Source organism: Nasonia vitripennis, chromosome 4, assembly GCF_009193385.2.
Source record: "Nasonia vitripennis strain AsymCx chromosome 4, Nvit_psr_1.1, whole genome shotgun sequence".
Taxonomy (NCBI): Eukaryota; Metazoa; Arthropoda; class Insecta; order Hymenoptera; family Pteromalidae; genus Nasonia; species Nasonia vitripennis.
The window spans coordinates 22212967-22227676 of record NC_045760.1 but is presented as its reverse complement, the minus strand read 5'-3'; the positions used below and the strand labels follow the sequence as shown (position 1 = coordinate 22227676).

Sequence of the window (14710 nt, the reverse complement as noted above, 5' to 3'; positions counted from 1 at the left end):
GAGCGATCGGAGATTAACTGAAAATCAGCGCATGAATTAGACGCGGTCGATTGTGTGCGCAGCGCAGTGCAGCAGTGCAGCGCGTGCACAGGTACACGGGAGAGTGCATAACGAATGTAGATTCCTATCGATCTTCCTATCTGAGAAACTATGCGCATTCCGCTTACCGGCGGGAGAGTTGCGAAAGCCCGCCGCTTATATAGCATCGCTCTCTCTCTCTCTCTCTCTCTCTCTCTCTCTCTCTCTCTCTCTCTCTCTCTACTGCAGCGAACAATCTCTCATAGCCGATTATTTGTCGATTAAAATCCTCGCGGCGGATACTCGAGACGCCGTACACGTGTCGATGCAACGGTCCCCGTCAATTCGCCGGAGTAGCTGCACTGTGTGTCCACTTATACAGCGGGGCTCGCCTCGAGAGCGGCTTTTCAATTATTGCCAAGTTTTTCGCGATGTACGCGTGATGAATCGTCAGCGCTGATTTTGGAAAGTGCGTGGAACGTCCGCTAACGCGGCGGGCGTAAAGCAGCTTTTATCGAGTCGTATTTCACGGCTGAATACAATCAAGGATTTTATCGCTTTGAAAATCTGCCCGGAAAATGGCTTTTTGCACGTTGTACACCACAGCTGGCGAGCCCAGCGCACACTTTGGATTAATGGGCGGGGATTAAATTACGCGCTTATTAAATCTTCCGTGTATTAATTTACATAATAGTGCATTAAATCTCTCGACGCGAAAAGAAATGCTTATTGAAGTGCTCGTATCGGGTTGCATGCGGGCGATATGGGAAAAAATTTGCAATGCAAAACCGACACTGTGCAAGATTTTGTTTACGAAAATCCCGGAGCCTTCGAGTGCCATGTCTGTAAAGGCCATTAAGGCGCCTTTTCCTCTAATAGGAAAATTCAACAAACGAATACACGCCTCGGCCGATTATCATAGAGATTATGCGCGTGTACGACGAAACTTTTGACTACTTGATCGGAAACCTATCGATGTACCGACCGGAAATCGGTGGCAGCTTCTTCTGATTTATAGTTAGACTGTTTATTTGCATAGTAAGCGTTTCCAGCTCTCCATCGACACTCAATTCAGCAGATGATTTCACTTGCTTGTTTGTATCTGCCTCCGAGGAGCTGATATCGTAGGATACAAAAAAAAAAAAAACGTACGAAATGAGCTACGGAATTTGCGCGAAACGCTTACATCCGATCATTTGCCTATCTAAAGTCCAGCAATGATCGCCGTGTCAATGGTTCCATAAAACGAGCTGATGCAAAAATCCAAGCTGCATAACATTATCCTCGTCATAAAGCGGCAACGAGCGCGAAAAAACGCGCTAAATTTATCGCCGAATATATACCTACGCCGCAGAAACGTAGGCATGCGCGTGTCGCCCGCAGGCGGCACAACATTGGCGAGAGAATTTCCACTCGGGCATTTTTTACAAAGGTCGTACGTTATAGATGAAAGGCCGCTTTCCGGGTGTCTGTCGCAACTGCGTTAAGTCAGCCGCGCGAGCATAGCGAAACGCAAAGGCGTATGCTAATGATGGCGAGTCCACGCGAGCTGCTCGGCGACTTTTCTGCCTCTGCGCGTTATATTCATAATATTCGTACAAGCGCAAGATTATACCAGCTGTCTATATATAGGAGCCACGCGATATCAGTCGGTCGACGAAATTGGATTTCCATTAGGCGGATCTCGCGCTCGCGACTGTATTATATTGTTATTATTAATTTAGGCATGAATATTCAGCGACGTCCAGTTCTAAGCGATTCGCTACGCTGAGATGTACTCAAGTCTATTAGAGCAAGGAGATAAACTTTCGACCGGTGATTCTCCATTTAAGAGGTAAATTGTCTGTAGCGTGTGTTTTATTGAGGTTCCCCGCGCGCTGTGTGCAGAGAAATAGGAAACTGGGAGGCAATGCGGTTGATGTAAATAATGCGGCACTTTGCGCTCTGCGTGGCGATGCATTGAGAAATTAATTTTAATAAATTCTCTCCGGGACCGAAAGAATCGAAGCTGTAATTTTAGATAATTGAAATCCGAGATTACGAATAGGCTGCGCGCATATTAGCGTTTCCTAAATCACTCCCGATTAATACCGTAGGTACGCTGTGCATTAATACACATATAGCTGGCCTTTGACTACACGCGAGAGCGTGCGCGACAAGTACCTTCCATTGGAATTATCATCTTCCATCTATTACTTTCATCAGACTTAATAATACTATCGCATCATTTCCATTGATTTCCGACTCTCTGAATTTTTACGCAATAAACCGCCGCAAGAGAATCGTCCAGCAAAAGCTGCGTACGCTACTAAATTCGAGTCGAGTGACTGGTACGAAAACTTCAAATACGCGCACAACTGCGAAGCCTGTGCACTGCTGCTCGCGGCGAGAGAACGGCTAATGGCCCATCCCGATGATCCGCGCGTGATTGAGCGAAATTCAGCTGGCAAACACTTGCATTACGCCTCGACGCCGGAGAGCCCATCATTGTTCGCAATCTCTCACCGACCATGAATCACCCAAACAACTCCCGAGATTCCACATTTCCGTCAGTCTAACGCGGGGCGTACCGCTGCAGCGGCGCGCAGCAGCTCTTTGTCCGCGGCGGCGCAGCGTAGATAACGGTCCGGCCGATCCTCGCCCGCGTAGTCGCCGCTATTACTCGCGGCGCGTCGAATGAAGAGCAATCTCTACCTGCGCCTCGAAGCGAGAGAGAGAGAGAGAGAGAGAGAGAGAGAGAGAGAGAGAGAGAGAGAGAGAGAGAGAGAGAGAGAGCGCGCGCTCCATCGTTAATCGGGCGCGACTGTCGGAATTCGCAGACATCCTGACTGCAGCGACGATTGTATTTCGCGAAAGCGCGCGACGGGAATACGAGCCGCCTCGCGAGGGAGAAAGTTCGCGAGAGATGAGGCTTTCGTTGAGCGCAGGATAATGTTTTTCTCGTCCGATACGCCGTTCAGCTTTGATGTCTGGCTGTCTGCGCAGCCGTGAGGTCGTCCGCCCGCCGATGCACTTTCTTCTGCCAGCATTATAATGTGAGCATGAGAATGCGAGAAAGAGAATGCAAATTCTTTCGATCTCTCCGGAGCGGCGGCCAATTACCGTTTCGTTATTGTGCGGCTTTCGCTTCTTCTCCGCGTGCGCTTGCATAGGCATCTTGTTCCTCCTCGTATTTTCATCGCGCGCACGCACGTGCGTCGCGACGTTGCGAAAGGACTGTGGATTTCCAATTTCGCGCCTCTGAAAAGCCGCGATTTCCAGTAATTTGCGCGCGCGCGCCTCGACCGCCCGTCAAATTTTAATTGAAGAACGCGATTCGTTCGGCGCTGTACGGCTGAAGAATTTTTTAATTCCGGCGCGTTTATCGCGCGTAAAACGGCTTACCTGCAGCATGTAATGCAGGCCGCGGGTAAAAAGTGGCGCGTACGTACATGATAATCAGCCGCGGCGCGCTGCTCTCACAACAATTTATAAATAATAGATATATTCGAATCTTAAGCAAGCAAAGCAGGCCTTTCCCCATTAGCATCCGAATACCAGCAAGGTCGCGCGAAGAAAGGCGTTTTTTACAATACCGGTAATACGTTCCCGCGCGAATTCACTTGACCAATCGCTCGTTGCACCTGCTGCACACATTGTGTGCGCCGTGTGTCTGTATAGCTGCGCGGGTTTCGCGGTGACGCAAGCCGCAACACGCGGGCGTGAGAGTCTATACGTGCAGTGTCGGCCAGCGGTGCGCGGGTGGAGGTAGTCTTTCATATCGAATTTATTATCCGAGCGCCGGCTTATACGGCCGAGCGATTCGACCATTTTTCCGCCGCGAGATTATACGAGCCGAGCGCGCAATAATCGCCGCCGATATGGTAGTCTTCTCTCTAAACGTCGGTTCTGATTATTATGCCATTCATACCGTGTTCTCTCCTCTGCATATTACAGCTTTCCATAAATATTTGATAATTTAATTAAAGTAGGCCGATCTCCAGGATTTTTGAACAATCGAGCCTAGCATCGCTCCGGCCAATATTTCAGTCCGCCGCGCACCTATTGTCGGCTCCGCCCAAAGCCCCTCGTGATCTTTTCCGCATTCTTATGCCCCGTACCGTTTCTCCGGCCCGATCGATTGAGCGCACGCGATCGCGAGGTGCAAAGTGCATCGGGTCACTGTAAATTTCTCCCGCGGCGCAGCTGCCGATAGAAGAGCAGCCTCTTGTTCTCCCCCGCGTATCGGCATGCGATCTCGCGCGCGCCGCGAATAAAGAGAGCAGCTCGGAAACGGTTTTGCCCAATTTATGTGCAATTTGTTATCTGCGCGCGCGTGCAGCCATTGTAACTTTGGGCATGATATCTCTCTCGCCGGTCGACTTGGTAATTTTCGATTTATCTTTTCATAACGCCGTAACGGTAAAGCGTGTATCATCGCGATGCGAATCCGCACGTTATTCATAGGAGCGAGCGGGCATTGTGCTCGGAAACAGCCCGAGATTAAACGAGGGAAGCCTGGCGGAAAATCTATATAATTTTAATGGCGGGGATCACTGAAATTAATTCGGATCGGCTTATCGCATTCGATCGCGCATTGTGATTTGAATTGGGCACAGACGATGCGTTCCGATAATGCGAATATCAGTTATGTAGTTCTCAGCGGAGATGATAGCCCGAGCTCGCGAGATAGCCGCTTATCAAATATACCGTAAGAGCCGAGTTGAACCCTATCGTCGCGGAATAAGATATTCAAAAGAACAACAAACTGTAAATCACCGAACAGGCGAGTGTATGTACGTACACGCGCTCGCGGATCATCAATCGCCATAATAACAATAATATTAAAGATCGGCCGGAGGAAGCTGCAGGTTTTATCATATTTCCACGCTTTCTCCGGGGATATAGAGATCCCCCATAATCCCCCCCCCGGGACACGCGATACAGCCGCCGGGACCGTTACGAAATTCCATTTAGGGATCATCGCAATACATCAGCCGCATATTCAATGAGCGGAGAGCGTATAGCTATACACACACGCGAACACGCTTGGAGATGGGGGGGGGGGGTGGGAGACACGCGGTAGCGCGAGGTCAGAGCCTTGCTTCTGCGCGTGTTTCCGTGTTCGTTCGCTCGACCGAAAAATCGCGACGCGCGGACGACGAGGAGCGCGTGGGCGACGAGAGAGTCCTACTTGCCACCGCCGAGCCGAGCGCGATGTTGTAGCGCCTACTGGCGTCGAGGCCTCGCTCTCTCTCCGCTGGTGCGTGAGCGACGCGGTGATGATCGCACGCCGGCGCCGCGTTGAAGGACGTCGGGAGATTCGAATCGCAATTATATTCGTTTTGCGGATCGAGAAAAAGAGCGGTCTAGAAAAGAGTCGGCCCGCGCTCTACATGCTGAACCGTTAAAATTGACGTGATTCGCGCCTTTGTCCGCGCGGCGGAAAGAATAAGCTGCAGGCTGCACTCACCTCGTTGATCTCGCTCTCGAGGTCCCTGGCGCTCCTGGCCGTCCTGAGCTGGTCGCCGCGGTACTCCCGGTACCTCATGCTGACCTCGTCGTCGGTAAGGGCGCCGCTGCCGGCGGGCCGCAGAGCCCGCTTGCTCTTCTCCTCCTTGGCTTTCTTCTCCTTCTTGCGGAAGAGCTCCTTGACCTTGCTCATGGTGCCGCTCTTCTTGGCCGCCTTCTTCTCGTACTTCTTGGCGTCGACGCCTGAGGGCGGCTTGGCCGTCAGCGGCTGCTTGCCGCCCGCCTCGTTGTAGTGGACGACGTACTTGTCGTAGCGGCGCTTGTCTGCCTGGCCGAGGTTCATGTTGCGGTCGGTGTGCCGGCGCTCCTGCCTGATGAACTGCATCGTGACGAAGCCCTCGTCCTCGGACTCGAGGGGCTCGCGCCGCCCGGCGCTGTCCTGCTCGTGCGGATCGCGCCGGTAGTCGTTCTCGATGCCCGAGTCGGCCAGCCGGTCCTTGCCGCGGTCCGGGTCGCCGCCGACGCGGGTCTCGCGGTGCCGTGCGTGCCGCAGCTTGGCCTCGTGATGGTGGTGGTGGTGGTGGGCCCGCGGCGGCCGCTGGGGCGGCGCCTCCTCGAACGTCTCGAGCCGGCCCTTGCTCGACTTGCTGCGCGAGGCGTCGCTGTCGTCGGGGTAGTCGAGCCGGTTGCGCGAGCGGCGCATCGGCTTCTTCGGGTCCTCCTCGAAGATGCGCTGCTGGTGGCGCAGCTGCTCCCTACGGTAGCCCTGGAGCGAGGACTCGCGGCCGGCCGTCGTGTCCGAGTCGTAGCGGCTCGAGCTGTAGCCGTTGCTGCGCACGAGGCGGACGCGCGGCGGCGAGCTGTCGTACTCGTCGGCCGCGCGGGCCTTGCTCGAGAGGTACCTGCTCGACTGGCTCGTGCGCGTCTCCTTGTAGTACTTGGCCGCCGAGGAGCTCTCCAGCTGGCTGTTGGTCGCCTGCGAGATGTCCGTGTCGTAGTCGTCGTTCGGGCCCTCGCGCAGCTCGGCCAGCCGGCGCTTGGCGAGCGGCGACTTGCGCAGCTCGCGTGCGTTCACGTAGTCCGCCGAGCTGAGGTTCTCGTGCGAGCGCGTCACGTGCAGCCGGGCCCGCTCGGTGAGCCCGTCGAGCCGCTGCGTTGACTTGCTCTTACCGCGCGCGGCCTCGAAGCCCCGGAAGCCCGAGGGCGGCGAGGGCGGCGCGGGCTCGTACTCCAAGTCGCAGCGCAGCTTGGCCGGCCGGCGGAAGGGCCCGTCGGGCAGCTTGAGCGGCTCGTCGGAGCAGTAGCCGCCGTGCGTGCGGGTCTCGACGATGTACTTGTCGCCGTACTTGTCGGTGCGCGTCTCGAGGCTGTAGCCCTCGCGCGGCTTGGCCAGCTCGCTCGCGGGGTAGCCCTCGGCCGGGATCTTGTTGGTGATCTTCTTCTCGTAGCCGTAGACCTTGCCGTTCTCGTCGTGGATCTCCTTCTCGAAGATGTACTTCTCGCCGTTGCTGTTGGTCCGCGTCTCGCTGATGTAGGTCTCCATGTTGTAGCGCTTGGGCGAGCCGGCCGCACGGCTCGGCACCACCGGCGACGGCACGATCGGCTTGTCGATGATCTCGTGCTCGAGCGACGTCTTCTTCGCGGCGAACATCTCGTCGGCCAGCAGCCGCGACTTGATCCTCGACTCGAGCAGGTCCCGCCGCGCGCTCAGCTCCGAGGTCTTGCTCGCGAACTCGTGGCCGGCGCTGTCCCTGCCGTCGGCCCGGCCGCGGCCGCTCGACGTGTCCACAAAGACGGTCGAGGTGTACTTGCCGCCGCCGGCGGGCTTGTCGGCGCCAAAGTCCCCGAAACGCGTCGTCGCGGCCGCCGACTTGAAGTCGTTGAGCTGGTTGTTGTAGTAGTCCGTCCTGCGGTTCTCCTTCTCGGCCGGGCTGTTTTCCCTCGAGGAGTCCTTGCGCTCGAGCCCGAGGCCCTCGTCGCTGTCCGAGTGGCTGCGCTGGGCCGCCTTCTTCTTGTCGAGCTGCACCTGCGCGTAGATGGCGTCGGCCTGGCCGAGGGCCTGCGGCACCGGCGGCGGGCTCGAGTCGTTGTTGGGCCGCGTGTAGGAGAACGGCCGGTTGTTGTTGTGCCCGAAGCCCGGCCCCGGCGAGACCATCGTCCTGGTCAGCTGGGGCGGCGGCGAGCGGTCGCTCGAGAGCCGGTGGATCATCTTGTGGATGGTCGATTCCTCGCCGCGCTGCTCATACCTGCTGCTGTGCAACATGCTCGCGTCGACCCGGTCGACCTCGTCGACGCCCGCCGCGCTGGCCGGCCGCTCCTCCAGCCGGATCGGCACGCTGCGCGCGAGCTCCTCCTGCCGCGACTTCTTCGGCTCGAAGTGGAACGGCTGCGGCTGCTGTTGCGGGTCGAGCACCTGCGGCGAGGCCTCGATGATGGGCGAGAGCGGCTTCCGCGCGCGGCCCGTGTGCGAGCTCTCGCTGTCGCTGCCGCTGCGCTTGCGGTGCGCCGAGCTGCCGGCGGCCGCACCGGCGTCGCTCCGGCTGCGGCTCACGTAGCGCTTGCGCTCTAGCTTGGGCGAGAAGAGCTTGGTGATAGTCTGCCTGATTTTGCCCGCGCCCGCATCGCTGGCGCTGCGCTCCAGGGCCTTCTTCTTGGGCCTGGTGGGGCTGTCGTCGAGGGGCTGCGGCAGCGGGCTCTGCTGGGTCGCGCCCAACTCCTCGCTGCGCCGGCGCCGGGCCGGGCCGCTGGCCGCAGGGGACGCTGTGGCTGGCTCCTTGGACCTCCTGCCGCGGGGCGTCGGCAGCGTGCTGTACTTGCGCGGGTCGTTCGGGTCGCGGGCGAAGCAGTCGAGGCTGTCTGCCTGCTGGAGGACGAGGGCCGCCTCCTGCGCGAGGTCCTCCTTGCTGCGAGCCTTGATGCTCTCCTTGCGCACCGGCGTCGTCACGAACCTGTTCTCGCCATCGCCGACGAGGGCCGTGCTCACGTGCGGCGCACCACGTCCTGAAACAGCAGAGAATGCGCGCGGCGTTAAAATGCGTCTGAGAATCGGCTTCGACCGGGGGAAATTCCATCAATTTTCGCCTTGCGAGTTTACTCGAGGGACTAGTCTAGTCGAGGGACCTGCATAGCAAGTTGCGGACGGAAAGGAGCCAGACCCGCGAGCGGCACGAGCGGCTCATATTCGCTGGCGGGGACAATCGCCGGCTGGAATCGCGCTTTCACATCTGGCCGGATGATAATGGAAATCGCATTCCGCATGACACACAAACACAGGCCGCGATTATTCTTTTTGCGCACGCGAGAGCAGCCGTGCAGCGGATATAAGTAGCCGAGCATCGATGCGTGCTCCACGTGACTGACGGCCCGACATCGACGCGACCCCGATCTCCGTCGGTCGCCGTGCCGCCGGCGCGGTGCAGACAAGTGTGGAAGGAGGCCGGGGACGGAAGACTCGAGGCGGTTGCATCTGATCGGTCGTAGGTCAGCGGCGGGTGTGTGCGCGGATCGATATCTCCCCCCGAAGAAAGGACTCGCGCGGTCATGCCCATTATCAATGCAGCGGGCAGCGCGAAAGCGCACACGGACCACTGTGCTTTCGATGCCGCGAGTTATTGTCCGACAGCCTCCTTCAGATTTATTATTCAATATGCCAATGTGCGCAGCGGCTAACAATGCAGAGAAACAAGGTAATGAGAAAAGGCAAAAGCACAGTGTTGGAATGGGAGACGAATAATGAAGAGGACGAGGGAAAATCACGCTCGCGGCAGCACATTCGCGCACGTTTTTCACGACTTTATATATTGTTTCGTTTAATCCCCATTTTCTTATAACGAGGCGCCGACCGGCCGAAGCGGCGACGTACAAACTACAAAGTAAGCCGACACGTACGCGCGCGCGCACCTTGTTACCAGCGTTGTACTCTCCGTCGAGTCGTGAGTCCCTGCCGTTTGGGTCGATTCGGAACTACAGACGGCCAACTCACGCACACCGCTCGCTTATCGGAGAGAGACTGGCGCGCGAGCGAGAGACGATATTTCAGACACTCGATACACACTCTCACGAGAGGGAGAGACTATCAAAAGTGCGATTTTTGAGTCGGCGGGAGCGACTAAATGCTCGAAACATTATTGCAGCGGAGAGCATTGAGGAACCAGTTTTGCGCATGATGTAAGCTGTCTCTTGCCAGCGAACCTGTCTGTCGGTTTTTCTCGATTGCGCTTTTCTCGCCTGGAATAGTTTCATTCGAGCATTTTTATCTACAAGCCGTTGATTAGTTATCCAATTAGGTTCGCTCGAAAAATCGCATTAGCTAATTGAAAGAGCAAAAAATCGAATCGATGCAAGCGTCAAGCTATTGCGCAAGAGTAAGCGTCAAGTAGAAAACGCCGGGACCGGCGAGACGGCGCGGGTATCCGCGAAAATCGGAGTTTCCCTCCGATACGTAAATAAACGCGCAAAGGTCGTGACGCGTATCGTCCTCTCGGCGCGCGTGCAGCGGACGTCGGCCAATCAACGGCCGCGGCTGTACGTCTGCTGCCGCAGTATCACGTAAGCGGGCGTGTGTGCAATCATTTATGCGGCGCATCGACAGGAAATTATCCGTAATTAACAGGATCGCGAAAAGCTCCGACAGGAAATCCCGCGTGTGGACGTAATTTACGGCGCGGCCGCGCAGCTGGAGTGCGCGCGAATAATCCTCGATGTCTGCTTCTCTCTCTCTCTCTCTCTCTCTCTCTCTCTCTCTCTCTCTCTCTCTCTCTCTCTCTCTCTCGCGCGCTCACACAGGAGAGTCGGGAAAAGAGGTCGCCGCGCGATTAGCGTAGCGGCAGCCGCTAACACGATGGCGAGCCACAATGCGCTCTCTGCGCATGTTCCGACTGTCTCCTGTAGGTTCATCCGCCACCGCTACCACGGCAGGGAGGGGAATTCGCGTCGGCGGGAGCGAGAGAAGCCGATGGATTTCGAGCGTGCACGAATTTCAGCCGATGCAAATGGATTTTGCTCGTTTTTCCAGCCGAGAGCGGTTCCCTTTTTCCCTTTTTTCTCAGCGAATATACACGTGTTGCGAAATTTCCAGGCGGAATGGCGAGAGGTAGAGGACAAATCAAGGCTCAGCGTAGGCTCGATCGCACAACGTTTTTATTGATGATCGCGGAGAGATTGCAAGAGTAATTAGTGTTTGAGTTAGAAATCAGTGCCTCTCCTATGAATCAATCATTTTTTCCCGCGCGCGGCGATCATAATAGCCGTCCATTAAATCCGCGGGCGCACGTAACCGCCCGACGATGATTTAATTTTAAATCCGCTGCGGCTAATAGATTATTTGCAGTCGAGAGCTGGCTGCACGACGTTGAATCAATATTCCAGCGCGCAAAATCGCGTTAGACAAGGCGGCATGTACTCATGAGCTAGCCTACAGGGGGGGGGGGGGGGGGGAAGCTGCAGCAGCCGATTATGATCGATTACAATCGGCGATAATTGATAGAGGCTCGAAATTCGCCTCGAAAAGAGCCCGCTCGAGATTAATAATTATCGAAAACAAGCCGCGGAGCAGTTTCCTCCTAGAGCCTATGTGCACGTATGCGTTCGCACATTACTCAGCCCGGAGAGTTCCGCAGAGCGAGAGACGGGCCTCGAATAATTCATCGCGGGCTGCGCGCGCTAGATCGTTATCCGTCATTCTCGCCGAGCGAGCGATCCGACGCGATGAATGTACACAGGTACGCGCTGCTTTGAGGATTATCTCAAGCGCGAGCAAGCGAAATTCCGTTATAAGAGATGGATTTTTTGGAGAAATTAATTGAATCGGAAAGCTGCGTTGCCGATTTTTCCGCCGCTGCTGTGTGTATCCGCGCGTGTAGCGTTACACGAATCGCCGGCGATTTGCGCTTTTTTTCTAATTAAAAACACTTGGAATCTCATAACATAATCGCGATGCCGAACAGTGCTTGCCACTTTTTGACACGGATTCGCGCGGACGCGGAGAACCGTTAAGCGCTGTCTGCACCTATGGCATATATTACTCAGCTCTGTATTATATACTGTTTCGCGCTCCGGAATCAATGCGGAGATGGAGTGTGCCCGCAGCCCCATAAAATTCCAGCGTACTTTCTACAGATTTATATAAATTTATGCCTTATGACGATCTTCTTCTCGTTTACGTAATCGGTTTCACGTCGCGCTGTTTGCATAACTTCGAAGACGCTCATTCTTCGCCGGCGGAGAGAAAGCTCCGCCGCGCGCGAGATAAATAGTTGGGGCTGGAGTGGAAATCAATCAAGCGAAAATGAAAATGAGAAAAGCTCCGGCATCTCCGTGCTTTATTATAGGAGCGCGCTATTCTTCTCGGGGCAATTATCGGCTTGTAAAACGCCCGTAATATCTGGCATTATTCACCGCGCGAGCGCGAGCTATCCATTTGCATCGGCTTGTAACGATACGCCGAGGCGCCGCTGACATTTTTCATTCCTCTCTTTGCACCGGATTTCGCCCCGCCAGCCGCGCTCGGCTTTCCCTATTATGTACGCAAGAGAGCTGCGTTTACGTGAGCCGTATTGAAAAGTAGTTGAATCGCTGGAAGAGTCATTATGTTCGTAATTTTCCGGCCGATGAATTGCTAATTTCGAGTATATATAATCGATATTTGTTCGCGTGCGCTGCTTTATTTACACATTCGAGCGAGTGGATTTATGAAAGGGAAAACTTGAAAGTTAATAAACGCGATCAATTCGGCCACACACGTCGCTTAATCATCAGGCTCGCTCTCTCGATAGAGTTAACAATCTCGTGAAAAATCGGAATATTTATCGAGTCATTCGGAGGATAATCAAGCCGGTAAATTAAGTCTCTAAATCCTATTTAAGGACACGCGCTCGCTCGCGTAATTTACTGTCGGAACTCTATTCCGAGAGGAGAGTGGGGCGGGGGGGGGGGGGGGGGCGAGATCGTTATTATTAATAACGACTGCGCGCGCTCCGCGCACAGGATGAGCATCGGCGGCGAAGAAAACGAGAGCGAAATAAAGCTACCGATAGAAAATTTAGCGGAATGCGCGTTCAGGTATAAATCGAGCGCTTCGCTTTCATGCGCGACGCTCGCAAATCAGGCGGGCGCGCGCCGTTACACAGCGCATGCAGTGTATGATTACGAGGGAGTGTATAACCGATCGTTTACGTCCGTCAGTTGCGTGCGCGCTTCCTTCTAAGAGCTGGCCCGCAAAAACTGGATCGCCGAGCTTAATGGCCGCGCGCACGTCCCGATGCTTTACGATGTCTATCGACGATAGCGAAGCGCGCTCGCCGCTCGCGCAGATGCATATCTATGTGCCGCGACAGTTCGCCGATGTGTTTTCCATGCCAGGCGCGCGCTTAGGAGCGCAGCGGACGACGGCGACGGGTTTTTCGTACGTCTCAATTACCCGAGGCCGATGCTATCGCCGAGTCCGAGCTCCGCTCCCGAGGAGCGATATTGTGAGCTGCGTGCGCGCGTCGTTTGCAGACCGATTTTAGAGACGATGTTCGCATATCTCGCCCGGGAGTGTGGGTCGCTTTTCCCGAGCAACTTCCGGTACCCGCGCGCGGAAGGTGAAGCGCACGCGTACAGGCGCGCACCTGCAGCGGGTCTCGCGGGAGCCGCGATGGCAGCAAAGGCCGACTCGCCGCGCGGAGAGAAAGAAATATGTTTATTGAGCCGCTCGGAGGGAGAGCAGCAGCAGCAGCAGCAGCACTGCAGCGAAGGAGAGGAGGAGGAGGTCGAAGAAGACAGCGAAGGAGAAGGAGCGGAGGAGAAAGAAAGCTGCGCGGCCATCGGAGTCAGATTGCAAGGCGCTTTAATTGAACATAAATCGTTCATAAGGCCCCGCGCAAGCGCGAGCGCCGGCTGCTCTCCGTGATTTTAAAGCGACTATCTTATGAACTATCTCTCTGCCATTGCCTCGGTCAGCCGGGAGATACACATAGCGGCCGCGGAGTGCAAGGGAACTAGCAGCAGCCTACATGCAGCAACCTTTCGCGGTATTCTCTCCGCACACAGACCGACGTGCGCGGCTCCACACGTACCCGTACACCGTGAGCACGGCTCAGCTCTCTCTCTCTCTCTCTCTCGCTCTCTCCGCGGCTGCCGCGGTACGCCTCGGCGAGTCTTAGGGGGCTCGCTTCATCCGCCGCGACTAGACTGTGCGCCGAAGAGCGCGCCAGAGGGAGGAGGGAGATACACACACACGTACACACACACATATATATATATATATATATATATATATATATATATATATATATATGCGAGTTCACGGGCTGACGCTGCCCGGCAGCGGAATACCCGCGCGCGCATTTCGCCGCGGCGAGAGCGCTGATGCCTTCTGTTTCTGCCGCCTGCGCTCGCCGACGATTATTAATTGTATCGAGAGAGGCGAAAAACGGGGGAAAGTCGAGCCGCCGATGATTTGCCGGCGCGCGCGTAAGTACTAAGTAGGCAGGTATACGCCGGCGGAAATTTGTACGCGCGTTGTAAATCCCGGGGATTTCAATTTCGCGAGTCTTCCGTATGCGTGCGAGCGCGCTCGGAACTAATGCGCGGGGAGGGAAGGATTTAGTGCGCTCTCTGAGTTATCGTGAAAATTTAAGTGGATCGCCGCCGCTGCAGCGAGATATGCGTCTGTAATTGTACGCGCCTGTAATTTATCGCATCTGCTTGTTATTTAAGCATGCACTCTTCCGTAATGCAAGAGAAATAACGCGACGACTCGAGGCTCGAGTAGATTTAAGCTATCATCGAGGAATAAAATTGAAGTGACGCGCGTATCTTCTCGTTTTAATGAATACATTTGTTCGGGCAATTTCGCGAATCAAGCGGCTGATTGTGCGACATCCACGCAGTGTCGCACGGGCGAAGAGGAGCCGCTCGCATAATCAGACCGCGTATCGCGGAGATCGCTTCTTCTTCCGAGAACCTCCAAAACCGGGCGTGACGAAGGTAAACTATACACGCGTCGCGCGCTTATCTCGACCTGCAACTACTTTTTTACGCGCAGCCGAGCTTTCGCACGTTCCCGCAGGCAGGGCCAATAAAATTCGACAATAACGCACATAATATCTCCGAATACACGCGGCCGGGCGACAGGAGCTTTATCGAACAATCAGATAAAGCTCGCAAGCACTTCATCCCCGCGTCACCAATCGAATCTTATCAGAATTTTCGTGTGAACGCCATAATCCCGCGCAGCATATCGCGAAACAAAGCGGCT

The 14710-nt window shown here is 55.5% G+C and overlaps 1 protein-coding gene across 2 annotated transcripts in view; it reads right to left on the bottom strand.

Annotated features, from left to right (window-relative positions):
* Positions 1-14710, bottom strand: part of LOC100679635 — a 123876-nt gene that overhangs the window by 89443 nt on the left and 19723 nt on the right. For both annotated transcript variants that reach the window (XR_001729250.3, XM_008219780.4), the window contains exon 3: positions 5471-8469. Coding sequence is in view for 1 of the 2 variants with exons in the window: in XM_008219780.4 (XP_008218002.1) it covers positions 5471-8469 (2999 nt within the window). In the remaining variant the exon portion in view is untranslated. The remainder of the gene's footprint in view (positions 1-5470; positions 8470-14710) is intronic.